Genomic DNA, 14,665 nt, shown 5'->3' with positions numbered 1-14,665 from the left:
GATAGCTAAAGACATCTTGGGGACTTTCAGAAAGTTGACCTAGGAATGCATTTTGCTTATTGATTAGCATTGGCTTTGTAACTCACACTTTCTGGCTTTCTATTTGCTGGCTTTATTTGCTTTAGGCTCACCAGGTTCTGTTCGTCCCTCTCACTGCCACCCCTATGCACTATAAACAGGCCTTCAAATCTTGTTCTATTTTGTTACATTTGCTGTGCATTCAAAGACAGCGTTCAAATGTCAGGCTCTGTTTTCCAGTGAGCTTGGTATTTATTTTTATTTCTCTGACTTCAAACAGAGAGAATTTATGTGACAATCCTGCTGAGTACTCATGTATGACAAGGGATGTTCTTTTTTTATAGCACAAAACAAAAAAACGAACAGTGCTGATGTTTCGGAATATATCAGAATTAGTACAAAAGAAGCACATTTTCTTTGTAAGTCTGAAGTGTGGTGGAAACAAAAATCTGAATACGATCTAAACACATAAATACACTAGGTCAGTGGTTCCCAATCTGTGGGCCGGGGACCCCTGGGGGTCCGCGAAGCTTCGGCAGGGGGTCCGCGGCAGCTTAAAAAATGTAATAATATTAGGTCCCAACTATCACTATTGACTCAGTGGGGGTCCCACGGTTCCAATAATGGTTCAGTGGGGGTCCCCGGGCTCCAGTATTGATAAAATGGGGGTCCACAGAAGTGAAAAGGTTGGGAACCACTGCACTAGGTGATGACATTAGCACACATTATCCTTTATGAGCATTAAAACTGTATTTTGCTGGAAATGTAATGGTCATTTCAACTGATATGTGGTTTTGTAATGGCAGTCTGCTACCACACAACACCACTCCACTCCATCTAGCCCCACCCCACTCCAATCTACCCAACTCCTCCCCAATCTACTGAACTAAAACTCAAATCTACCCTAGTCTACACCACTCCAATCTATCCCAATCCACCCCACTCCAACGTACCTCAATCCAACCCATTCCACTCCAATTTACAGAAATCCATTGCGATCTACTCCTCTCCAATTTACCCCACTCTACTCCAAATTCCACTGCACTCTACCCAACTCCTCCCCTCTTTATTTTACTCCACTCCAATCCAATCTACCCCACAATCTACTCCACTATCCCGCAATCTACTACAATCTATCCCACTCCACTCTACCACACTCCACTCTACCCAAATGTACCCCACTCCACTTAAATCTAATCTACCCACTTCAAGCGACCACACTACCCTCAAATCTACCTCACACCACTCCAATCTAAAACACTCCACCCACTCTACCCTACTCCAATCTAGCCCACTCAAAAGTACCCCATCTACTCCACCCCAATCTACCAAACTCCAAACTACCCCACTCCAATCATCCCTCTTTAATCAACCCCACTCTAATCTACCCTAATCCAGTCCACACAATCTACCCCACACCACCCTATTCTACCCCACTACATTCTTCCCCAATCTATCTCACGCCATACCAATTTCGACTCCACTACAATCTATCCAACTCCACTCAACCACACTCCAGTCTACCCCACTCCACTGTACTCCAACCCGCTCAACCTACCCCAATCCCCTGCACTTCACTCTTCCCCAATCTACCCCACTCCAATCTACCCCAATATATCTCACTAAACTCCTATTTACCCCATTCCAAAATACCCCACTCCAATCTATCCCACTCCACTCCAATCTACTCCATTCCACCTCAATCTAGCATAATTCAATCTACCTCACTCCAATCTACCCCACCCCAATCTACTCTAATCTACCCCACTCCAGTCTACCAACACCACTCCAATCTACCCCACTCTACTCTATTACACTCCACTCTACCCAGATCTAACCCACTCCCCTTCACTCTAATCTACCACACTCCTCAAATCTACCCCTCTCCACTCTAATCTAACACACTTCACCCTATCTCGATGCAGTCTACCCCACTCCAAGACAATCTACCCCACTCCAATCTACCCACTCCATTCCAATCTACCCTCCTCTAACCCACCCAATATAACCCACTCCACCCTATTCTACTCTACTCCACTTCACTCCATTTGATTATTCCCCTATCTTGTCTCCACTTCAATCTATCCAAATTCACTCCACCCCACTTCATTCCAATCTACCCCGCTCTACCCAATCTACCCCACTCCACTCTACTCACTCCAATCCACCCAATCTTCCCAAATCTACCACACTCCATTCTCTACTCTACCCAATCTACCCCACTCCAATCCATACTACCACATGCCACTCAAATCTACCCCACTCCAGTCCAATCTAACAAACTTCACCCAAACCCACCCTACTTCGGTCTATCTTACGCTACTCCACCTTAAACTACCCTAATCCAATCTACCCTATCAATTCTACCCACTCCAATCTACTTCACTCCAGTCTAGCCAACCCTAACCCAATCTACCCAACTCCAGTCTACCCCACACCATTCCAATCTACCCCAAACCACTCTATCCAACTCCACTCCAATCTACTCCACACCAATCCACCCCACTCTAATCTACCACAAGCTACCTCACTCCTATCTATTGCACTCCAATTTGCCCCCAACTCCAGTCCACACACTCCACTCTAATCTATCCCACCCTAATCTACTGCACTCTAACGCACCCCTACTCCAATCTACCCCAATCCAATCTACCCAGCGCTCCACTCTTCCCCAATCTACCCCACTCCACTATACTCCATATGTCCCAGTCCAATCTACCCAATTCCACCCCAATATACCCCACTCCACCCCAATCTACCCCATTTCAATCTAACCCACTCCAATCTACCATTGCAATCTACCCAAATCCTGCACTCCAATCTACCCAATCCATTCTACACCACTCTACTCCCACACCACTCTAATCTACTCCACTCTACCCCCATTCTTCCCTATTCCACTCTACCCCACCCCAGTCAACTAACTTTTAGTAATACTGAACAGCAGCCACATTGGTGTACAACATAGTTAAAACACAACTGTATATGCAAGACTATTGGCTTTGCTAATGCTTGTTTTTAAAGTAAACTGAAGCCTTTCTCTCAATAACCACCTCCTCACAGCCAGAGCACACTTGTCTGTCTTTTCAGAATCAGGGTGTCATTTTGAACACCCTTAAAACTTCAGACTTGACCATTACTGGCAGCCGCTGACAACAATCAACTGTGCTGGGCGGGAAGTTATTGTTCATTATGGCTGTGCTTTCAAATTAAGAAACAGGGTAACTTCAGTGTAACCCAGTACTGGCAGCCTCTGACAGCAATCCAGTATACTGAGAAAGACATCCAGATCAGTAATTACTCTTCCGTAAAATTATAACATCCATTAAAATACTGTGACTCGGGTACCAAACCTCTATTTTATCAGTATCCACATCATCATGGGTCCCTCCATTCCCTGCCTTAAGAAAGCCCTAGATCTACAAGTTGAAAGGGGCTAAACATGTGTGGGCTGTACATTAACTATCGAACAGAAGACTAAAAGCATCTTAACACAACCAACTGATGGTTTTTTTCTGAAAAAGCGTGTACATATTGTTACTCTTTGTAATGATTTAAATTATTATATTCCAAACGAGAAAGTGTTTAGCGTTCCATTGCTGTAAGTATAATGTCAAAACCTTGCACTGCAATACATGAGGAATTTTTTTCTCTCTCACTATTGGTCTTTCCCTGTCCTCGCCCTCTCTTTGGGATCCCCTAGTCTTCTTGATAAACTATTAGCCCCCTAGCTCCTGCTTTCCCACTGGCATCCTCCTCACCCTGTCACTGCCGCCTGCCACGGTACCAGAAGTCATCTTTAAATATAACTGTGTGCAAGTGTTCTATTGCCATCTTGGAATTATTTTTCTTTTGTTTTAAGAAAAATTTAGAGGTGAAGTTATTTTTCTTAAAATTAAAGAAACACCATTACAAGAAGGTCTTTGTGCATGATTGCACGAGGTGGCCTTCTGTTTTCGAGAGAAAAAAGGGCACAGGCAAAGCCAGTAGCTGTAATGAGCAAGACCTACTGGATTTGCCACTGCTTGTTTAGCGTGCAAAAGAGGCTAGAACAACTCACTGCTGTCCTTCTATCGTATTTGCAAATGTGAAGAGGGCCACAGGGCATGTGTAAGCTGCTTTTTAGGGCCTGCAGTTTAGTATCCTGTCCCATTGGGCAAGGCAAGGGGAAATACGATTTACAAGTCACCCTATGGCCTGTCGTCCTTGGGGAAGGAGGTGAGATTAAGCCTGGTTATACCCCAAATTACCCCAGACATAACTGAGCAAGGTGGAGGGCAATTTAATTGAAAACAGATGCCTGTTGTTTAAGTAGACCTCCTAATGCTTGCAAACTTTCAGACACAAGAAATAAACAATATACCACCCTTGCACATGGGGAAGCTAGGGCTGCTGGTAATAACAACCCCTGTTAGGAATTAGCCAAGACACAGTAGGGTGGGGAGCTATCGGGAGCTACGTAAAACACCCACATGCCTTTGGGCAAGAAAGGAGGAGCATTTATGCCATCTCCATTAGGTAAGTGGGGGGAGGGGGGATTACACACACCATCCACACCCTTTTACTAGGAGGAGTAGCAAAAAAATCAACCTCTCATCAAGGGTGGGAAAAATCCAAGCTAGGCAGGCAAGCAAGCAAGTAAGCAAGCTAGGGTCTAAAACACTCTAAATGGCTTTCTCCATTACCCCTGGTACAGAGGAGTGTGTTAAAAATTGCCAACGTCCCTCCACCCACTTGGCTAACACTGAAGAACGGGATCATAAATCGTTCCTCTACCTCTAGGCAAGGTACCCATTTTGACTACATATGTATACACTTCTCTCCAAGCCTTGATTCTTTCCCGCCTTGACTATGGGAACTCTCTTTATCTCAGCTCTCCTGAGTACATGAAAAAAGGAGCTGCAAATAGTGCAGGATGCGGCAGCCAGACTTCTTACTAATTCTCCCAGGCACCTCTCTGCTAAGCCGGCCCTTGCAGCACTTCATTGGCTGCCCATTAAGCAGCGTATTCATTTTAAAGCCTTTTGCATTACTCACAGAGCTTTACATAATAAGGGTCCACTTTTCTTTAGAAAACGGATCTTTATTTATGTCCCCTCTAGAAGTCTGAGATCATCCTCTACTCTGCAGATTTATATACCACGTTTCAAGAGATCATGGGGAGACAACTCTTTCTCTATCAAGGCTGCTCATCTTTGGAATGCCCTGCCCTCCGAACTTCGTTATGAATCCTCAGAGCGTCTTTTTAGGAAGAAGCTGAAAACTATCCTTTTCTGCAGTTAACTTTCCTTCTTCTTTTAGCTTTTCCCAAGAGCAGTCACGTACCTTTAGCGCTGGGATGCCCTAGGGTAGCTACGCGCTTTACAAACCCATAAAACTAAACTAAACTAAACTAAACACTTTTGGTTGTTATTATGACACTTTAAGAGACTATAACAGCACATACTACAACACATGGTCTGTACAGATTCCCTTTTGGAAAATAAAAATGCATTTTTTTACAGATACAATGACATCTATGACATGTCTATGTGTGATGATCTATATTGGCAACTGGTGAATATTCGGGTAACTGTGAACTACAAAAAAGAAGGGGGTGATTCTGGCCCATCACATGCCCTCTATAGACTATGTAGCCAACCAACATATGTGACGTTCATGTTGGAATCCATTCACGTTTAGTAGTACATTCTATAAATGTAATTTCTACTTTGTTCGTCATTCTGTGTTTACATTAGGAATGTCCTCATTCAGGAACACGAACCTTCAATCACCTGGTTAGATGCTTTTTTATTGGGGTCTGCCCCACACTAGGTGGGTGGTGCTATGTTTAGCGGGACCCAAATAAGGAGCCCCTTAGGTGGAGACCTTTCTGACTGCCCGTGGTCTGAGACAGTGAATCAGTACTGGTAATAGGTGAAATGCAGAAAAATATTAGTTGCCTAGAGTTCCCCGAAAAAACAAAATTAAATAGAATGATATAGGAATCTCCGACTAGATTAAAAGTTGGAAATTGAGGACTAATTGAACATTACTAATTTGGTGGTCCCTTCCCTCTATGTTGGGTCTATATGTTACACACACGGTTGCCACAGAGCATCAGAACCTTACTTATTTACCCTATTCATTTCTGGACTATGCCTAAATATGATTCTGAATATTATTCCTTCTTCTTCCATACTGTGTATATACAGAGATGTGTGAGTAAACCCTGTTTAGATAATTCACATGCTCAAGAATGTATTAACCCCTAACAGATAGTTTAAGGGCCCCATGGAATCCGGAAGTACACAGTGTTTGCCACTGAAAGTATCGATGCCCCGTAGCTCTCCAGTCCGAATGAACCAAAGAGGGGACTGGAGAGCAACAGGGCAGAACCCATAAAGGAAGCTTGCCCCCTAGGTGGGTGAGAGTTTGTGTTTCTGAATGAGGGCATTCCTACTGCATACACAGGATGGCGAACAAAGTAGAAATAACTACTAATAGATACTACTAAACAGAAATTACTACTACTAAATACTACTACTAAAACTGAGTAATTGCAACCGAGGAACGACACATATGTTGGTCGGTTTTATTCTGGCAACTGTTGGTGGTACTGCAGTCTGGTTTCAGATAAATTCTGGGAGACCATCTGTTGGTTGTCAGAGTAAAAGCCGCCTTTCAAGTGTCTAAGGTAACTAAATCATCTAGGTTACCATAGAAGATGCCATATACGATGTCACCAGGGATATCAATGAAGGAATCATAAGTAATTACCTTATATAGATGTGTAGCTAACCAAAGTTAGGAATTTTCTTGTTTATGTTTTGGAACTTAACCAAAATAATTTTTCAAGTGAATTTTCATCTTGGAATTGATCTCAGCAGCCAAACATGTCAACTATTAAATAACTTTTTTCAGTGAAAATGCCCGATAGTGCTAAATTAATGACCTCTTCAAAGTCAACCAAATTCAGAGCTCGAAATAAAACTTTGCAAAATCAAGCTACTAGACAGAACGCTTATAAAATGGTCCTGGCTGAGCGAGATGGGTGTGGAAGGCACTATCACAGATCTAAGTTTGGTGTAGCTGTTCAAAGTATTAATTCAAAAGAGCAAGTATTTATTCATATAATGGTGGTGCTGGGCAGGGCTACAGCTCCAGCCATGTGCGGCCCTTTGTTCAAACTGTAGAGGGACAGTTTATAAAGAGCAAAAGTTGCAGCACATGCCATTTCTTGAAGATGGCACAGGCAAAACTGGTTTGGGCAGGAACTGGGTGTGTAATTCAGCTCTTAGGTCCAAAGTATAGAGGAATCGTTAAAGGCTCATGTGTATGTTATGGTAGTTGCCCTCGGTGCCTTGAAATTCCAGTCAATTCATACTGCTACTAGCAGAAAACAAGCTGGCCTTTAAAGCAGCGAAATAAATCTCGATGCATTATTTTAACACATAGGCCCTGATTCTGATTCTGGCGGGCGGCGGAGGCCGCCCGCCAGAATTCCGCCCTCCAAAATACCGCGCCGCGGTCAAAAGACCGCGGCGGGTATTTCAAGTTTTCCCCTGGGCTGGCGGGCGGCCGCCAAAAGGCCGCCCGCCAGCCCAGGGGAAAACGACCTTCCCACGAGGATGCCGGCTCGTAATCGAGCCGGCGGAGTGGGAAGGTGCGACGGGTGCATTTGCACCCGTCGCGTATTTCACTATCTGCCAAGCAGACAGTGAAATACTTGTAGGGGCCCTCTTACGGGGGCCCCTGCAGTGCCCATGCCATCGGCATGGGCACTGCAGGTGCCCCCAGGGGCCCCGCGACTCCCCCTCCCGCCATCCGGTTCCCGGCGGGAGAACCGCCAGGAACTGGATGGCGGGAGGGGGAGTCGGAATCCCCAAGCCGGCGCAGCAAGCTGCGCCGGCTTGGAGGATTCCTGGGGGCAGCGGGAAACCGGCGGGAGACCGCCGGTTTCCCTTTACTGACCGCGGCTAAGCCGCCGCGGTCAGAATGCCCCGCAGGGCACCGCCGGCCTGTCGGCGGTGCTCCCGCGTGCCGCGGCCCTGGCGGTTCTATACCGCCAGGGTCGTAATGAGGGCCATAGTCATCTATCAGTGGCAGAATATTTGAATTGGCAGTGGAATCTGGCTTTATATCCGCTGTGGCACTGCCAAATATTGTCTGATACTTTGCATGAACATTTTGAAGTAAAAATAAAAAGTTCAAACCAAAAGTTTAAGCCCATCAATTTGGGTACTCATTGGTCACTGCTTTTGGGATGGAGAACAGGGAAAGAATGTAAAGGAAAACCATACAAAAACTTAGTAAAATGGCAGCTCCCAAGACTTACCAGCAGTTAAGGTCAAAGACCCGAAGGCGGAGCAGAGGAGGTTCTTGGTCCATTGTATATAGAGGCTGCTTCAGATGCTGTTCACCTTGTGTCTGCTGTTACAAAGACGTATAAGGAAAACGTCACAGCTACAGAAGAATGAAGCCGCAGCAGGAAAATGCTGAACTTTCGCCACGAAGTTCCTAGAATTTCAGAAAGAAGAGCACATAAAACTACAAAACGAACATCGCATATTTTGCACCCACCTGAAGGAAAGCTGGCTTAACGACAAACCCAACACTTCGCCTGGTCCATAAACTGACTGAAGGAGATTCGGTTTGCAGTGCTGCACTGTACAAATCCACTCAATCCGTCAGCTAGGGTAAATGTCTCAGTCCCGTCTCACACGATGCATTGATTGGAATCAAGTTATGTCTCTGGTACATAGTGCTAGGTCAACAAAAACCTTTTGGAACTGATCTTTCACCCAAGTGACGGCTCTCAGTAGTATATTATTTTTATTGGCTTGTGTGCTGGTATCAATGCAGCAACAGAGACACTAGAAATATAAGAGTTGAGTTCTGTTCACTAATATGTGACTTTTAAAATAAATGGTTTCAATTTCAAGTATGGTCCCTGAGCCAGGAGTAAGTCTGCCTCTGAAATGGTGAACGTTATAACTACTGAGCGAGGCTTTGTGTCTGCCTTAACATTCAGGACAGTTACACCTCAAACCTCAAAATCTCATTTCTCGAGCCACTGGATTGTTGGTGGAAGAACAGTGAGTGTAGTTAGAACTGGGATGAAGGAATGCTTGCTATCACACCCCCTGTCAAATAAGCCCAATGTTCCTCGTTATGGTGGCGGAGTAGAAGTATAAGAAGTACACTGAAAGAAGGAGAGAGCGCCTTTGAAAGAATTTGAAGGAAGTGACTGTCAGGGTAAAGGAAGGTGGTTTGGTACATAGAAAGGCTAAGCCCCAAAAGTATATAGAAGTGGGTTGAGGGGAGCGTGGCCGAATGGCTGATGGGAGGTAACTTGCTAGAGCCTTGACAGCCAAAGTGTAATTCTGTAGCATCCTGGTTGTAGACCGATGCCAAGCCGGTCTCGGATGCACCCAGCGCTGCACATGAGGAAACCCTGGGGTCGCTCCTGTGGGCATTGGTAAGACATGAAGCAGCTGCGGCTGGGAGGCAGCAGCGGATGAAAACAGCAGCCATCTTGGGGATCAAGAGCAGCGAGAGCACCGGTGCCTATACCGGTACACAGCCAGGGGATGGCAACGAGGCCCTTGGTGCCGTAACCCGCGCTGTCTCTGGGAAGCGGTCTGCATGCATGGTGCTGGTGGTCTGAAGAAGGGTCCAGTGGAAGGCCTGGCAGTGATGCTTTCTCTATGGAGGCCCTGTTGGTTTTGTCTTGGAGCGCCAGTCTGGAGTACAGAGAAAGCTCCTGTGGCAGCGCAGTGCTGATACCTTAACTAGAAAGTGGCTGGCTGGATGGTGTGGGGGAGCTCCTCTCCTTCCCCCTCTGCTCTGCAACTGGATTGCTTGGTGCATGTACAGCACCTGGATGCTGGGACTGACACTAGTGCCCCTACAGATGTGAGAACTGTGGTGGTATCGCCCGCCAAGCCAGACAGGAACAGTGAGTGTGATCAGCCTGATGCCTGTCAGCTCCTTGGAGGCCCCTCGACAGCGGCATCGTTGTGCTGCAGTGGAGGAACCCATTAGTCACTATGGGCAAGCATAATAGTCACAAGCAGCCTCAAGGCACCACAATAACGTAATATAACATCACATTGGGCCCCTCCTAACAGAGTAGGAGACAGATGGACCCCACAGTATGTTGGTGCCAGAGGCACGCCCTGATGAACCCTCCAAGGTGGAGCTCCTGGCAGCCATCCGAGGGTCACAATTTGCCTTGAAGGGTAAAATTGAGAAGGCCTTCATTGAGGTGACCCTTCTGCGTGCAGACCTGAGCCAGGTGGCTGATACGAGTCGAGACGGTGGAGGCAGCAGTGTCCGACCTGCAAACAGAAGTTTAAGTCCTGAAAATCAAGCTGTGAAATTGACCATCAAGATGAGGACCAAGGAGGATTGTCTGAAGATACCGAGACCCACTCCTGCTGCAATAATCTATGGTTTCTGGGGTTCCCTGAGCAGGAAGAGGGTAGTGACACTGAGGCCTTCTTCGAGAGGTGGATCCTTTGGTAGGAGGTGCAGCCCGGGAAACTGTCTCCATTCTTCACTGTGAATCGGGCTCACGGGGCTTTTGGGATGCGACCTATGCCGGGGGCATTGCAGAGGACCCTCATAGCAAGAATACTACATGACAAGGACAGGGATTGCATGCTTGAGGCCTCCAGGGTGGAAGCTGGCCTCAGGTTAGAAAACCACGCCATAGCTATCTATCCTGATTGTACCGGGAAGGTCCAAGCTCAGGGTAAATCCTACACTGAAGTGAAGTGGAAACTTAGAGCAATGGTCCTCCGCTACATGCTGCTGTTCCCTACATGTCTGAAGGTCATAGCACAGGAGAAGAGTCCATTTTTGAACAGCCAGAGGAGGTGTGGACTTGGTTGGAAATGTGGGACAAGGTAGGTCCCCAGCGCGGTGGCTTATCTTGCCCACCCACCAACCTCCATCAGGAGGCCCAGAGTGGCGGTAGGTCCAGAGGGGGTAGAGCCATGCATAACGATCAGGAGCCATGGTACTAAGGGAAGGGCAGATATCTCCTCACTGGAGAACCCTTAGGCTCCTGCGGACTCACAGAAGGGACAGGAGATGGTGACTTGACAACCCAAACTTTGCACAGTGAGGTGTCCACATGGATGCATGTCACCACTCTGGAGGGGCGATGGCCGGTGCCTCAGTGGAGGTCTTGCATTGAGGAGTGGTTTCAGGCTGGGGGAGGGAGAATGTATGGTACCCTTCCTGGTTGTGGACTGTTAGATCTGGCATCTTTTGACATGTTTCCCCTGTCTTTTTGCCTTCTGTCCTCCTGTTTTTGATTGTATGCTGGACTTTGTTTTTGCTGATTTATTGTGTCTGGAGACAGTGGTGCGCAACTTCGTGCTTGCAGTGTTGGACCTCGAACGACTGTTCAACAATGTAAAATGACAATACATGTGGGAGGTTTTGAAGGCTCTGGGCTTCGAACCACGGTTTATTCAGTGGGTGCAACTGCTGTATGTCCATACCATGGCTAGCATGCATACAGGAAGGTTGGTGTTGGAACCCAGTCAACTGGGTAGGGGCACTAGACAGGGATACCCTTTTTCCCCGCAATTATTTGCTCTTGCAGTGGAGCCACTGCCTTGCAGGCTGCGTGCCTGATTGGGATTGCGGGGTATACAGCTAGCGAACACGCCCCCATTGTGTTTATGTATACAAACAACACGCTGGTGTACCTACATAACCTGATGTTGTTGACTCCCTTGCTCCTAGCGGAATTTGCAGGATTTTCACAAATACCTGGTCTACAGATAAATAAAACAAAATTCAGACTGCTAACCTGGGGTCGGTTGGGTAAGGGGATGTGGCCCTCCCATGAAGCCTAAGGCTCCAATTGGAATCAGGTAGGTTCTGCTATCTAGGGGTCTGGATCCCTTAGTGGAGTTTTGAACAACGGTACCACTCTCCACGATGGGGCAAGTGGCCATGGCCAAAATGGTGTTTCTCCTATGCTGTCTGTATGTCCTGCAAAATGTGATGTGTCCCATTTGCTGCTGTGTTCGCTGTTGTGTGTGGAAAAGCGAAACAAAGAAAGACTGGATACCCTTAAACTTCTGAGACTTGAAGGGGGACTGTGTCTGCCAGACCTGTTTCTGCACTATACTACCATTTACCTCCAATGCGTAGTACAGTGGGTCAACCACAATACCAAGTGGGAAACAACTCTGTTGGCGGGCTCCTATAGTTGGTACACCTTTGCAGGAGGCGTTTATGATGGGGACAGGAGTCCCTAAAGAAGCGCTGTACCTTGTCCATTCACTGGCTGAGGTGTGGAACAGGGTGAATGGCACAAAACTACGGAAGTCCCCTTTTGCAGATGACATGTCCCTACGGTCACTGAAACCATTTCCCACCCTGAGAGAAAGATATGTGCTGTGCCAGATGGCAAGAGGGAGACTGTGAATTGGTGCGAGATTTGTATTTCAACAATAGATTTGTTTTTGAGCCTGTGCAAAAGAAGAGGTTTGGCTTTGGTCCAAGGCAGATTGTTGCAATATGCTTGAATAGCACACACGGCCTTGGGCATTTGGACATGTTTTCAAGACAAACCCCAGAAACAACAAACATTGAGGCAGATCCTAGATTTAGTGAGGTGTACGCTATGTTTCTAAGGTAAATGTTCCAATACAACTAGGTGTTTGGGTAAGGAAATTGTTGCTCCTTTGCAACTGGTTAATTTACTTTTTGTATGATTGAAAATAACAATAAAAACACTTTCAAAAAAATTAGAAGTGGGTGAAAACTGAGATATTTCGCAGGTTATGGCGCATGGAATTTAAGTACGGTGGTTACTTGTGGAGAAGCATGTAGAAATGTCTTAGGTTAACGGGAAAAGCGATGCACGGAAAAGAAAACGATGAAGATGTTGTGAACACAGAATTTTATGAACAAAGGCTCTACGGAGAATGATGGACGTGAAGACTGAGGTGCCAAGAACTCAAATGAAATATTAAAGAGTTGGAATGAGCATGAAAGCATAAGGAGAACGGGGTTTAAGTAGGGATGCTCAATAACCGAGGAACGGAAGACAGTTCCTAGTTCTACTCAGCACAGTAGCCTGAACAGTGTTGCACTTAAGACACTATGGCTATTGTATGTACTAACTTGAATTGCCTTTTCCTGACAGGGATGTCTGGATGTGGTTCCTGTAGTTAAAAGGGCCGTGTGAATTCCTTATTAGTTAATAACATTCTGCAGAGGCAGCTGCAGCCAAGGCTCAGGCTGTGTGGATATACCGATGCTGCTCAACAAACTACTTACTCCCATCAGTGAATCTCCTATGTTTCATGAGGACTCTGCATGAATATAAACACACAGGCAGGTGCAGCATTCTGGGGAAGACATTTGCCTCGGTCTTGATTTTTGGATAAAATCACCAATACGTGGATGCGGTGAGGCAGTATGCAGGGTCTCCTATGTCTTTTCTCTAGTCCAGAGTTTTACTACCGTTCTTTTTCCCCACCATATCAAGACAGCTCATACCTTCCAAAAAGGTGACTGTCCAAGGAGCTCTCGTCCCACTCAAGTCGAAGGGGTGGACCTTTTCTGCGAGAGCGCGATGGAGTTTTCCTGTCATACTGAGACCTTTAGAGTCTACCGGAGGAGACCCTGATTTCTAGGAGAGTGCAAGAACACGACGAACTGAAGCTTCATGGAAAGCTGTACCCCCAACTCCCTTCTTCCTACCCCACCCCACTACAACCCTGAAGAAAGTTCAGAGGTGCTTGCTCGCGTCCAGTGATCCACGCATGTTTGATAGTGCACCATCTCTGAGCCGGAGGCATGTACTCATCCTCCCTGGAAGGAGTGCCCTCTCGGCAGCCCCCGTCTCCCACACACACCCTCCGTAGGGACCGGCATGTAGGAGCGCTCCTTCCCTGCGGTCCGGACAACTGCGTCTACTCACCATCTGTCGCCGGAGGGCCCCTCTGCTGCGGCGCCGGCTCTCCGCCTCACTGTACAACACTACAACCGGCGCAGATCACAGCACCCGCAGCTGCTTCCTGCCACGTGACCCGACTGCCTGCCTCCTGCAGTGCTCCCTCCTCCCCTGCCCACTCAGCGACCTCTCCAGCTCTGCAACATGGCACGCGCTACTGCGCCCTTACAGACAAGAGAAATCATCTGCCTTTGGCAAAGTCATGTGCCTTTGTCACAAACTTAAAAAACCTTATTATAGCATCTTTTTTTTACACGTTTCATATTTGGATTTAACAGAAAACCACAGATGCGTGTTTCTTTCATCCTAGGGTGACCACCTGACGTTGAGGCAAATTCTGGACAGGACCGTAAACAATTCAGGACAAAGGGTCAAAATTCCGGAAAAAAATCAAGAACAAATATCAATTTTACAGACACACCCAAGAGATGCCATACCCCATTTCGGTATCAGTGCATTTATTTACTCCTTTTTAAACTTTAACATAGCACTATTTATTCACTGTGGTCTTTTTGTGATTGCCTCCTGGCAGGCTACATACAGGTATCCCATTATGTCCTTGTTTAGTAGTAAATTAATGCCTTTCAGCACTGTGCCAAGGCCATCACCCCCACCCAATCATTCTTAAAGAGAAAGTAACAACAACATTATGTTTCTGAACATTTTAAAACCTCTGGC

The 14,665-nt window shown here is 46.6% G+C and overlaps 1 protein-coding gene across 1 annotated transcript in view; it reads right to left on the bottom strand.

The window, feature by feature from the left end:
- The window catches only part of SMPD2 (sphingomyelin phosphodiesterase 2), a 136,641-nt gene extending 122,572 nt beyond the window's left edge, over window positions 1–14,069 (bottom strand). The window contains exons 1-2 of the mRNA XM_069238775.1: window positions 13,955–14,069; window positions 8,336–8,517 (exon numbers count right to left, since the gene is read on the bottom strand). Coding sequence (XP_069094876.1) covers window positions 8,336–8,388 — 53 coding nt within the window. The 5' untranslated portion in view covers window positions 8,389–8,517; window positions 13,955–14,069. The remainder of the gene's footprint in view (window positions 1–8,335; window positions 8,518–13,954) is intronic.
- Between the last annotated feature and the right edge of the window lie 596 nt (window positions 14,070–14,665).

The sequence above is a fragment of the Pleurodeles waltl genome, chromosome 6, assembly GCF_031143425.1.
Source record: "Pleurodeles waltl isolate 20211129_DDA chromosome 6, aPleWal1.hap1.20221129, whole genome shotgun sequence".
NCBI classification, from domain to species: Eukaryota; Metazoa; Chordata; class Amphibia; order Caudata; family Salamandridae; genus Pleurodeles; species Pleurodeles waltl.
This window is presented reverse-complemented; position numbering and strand designations above follow the sequence as displayed.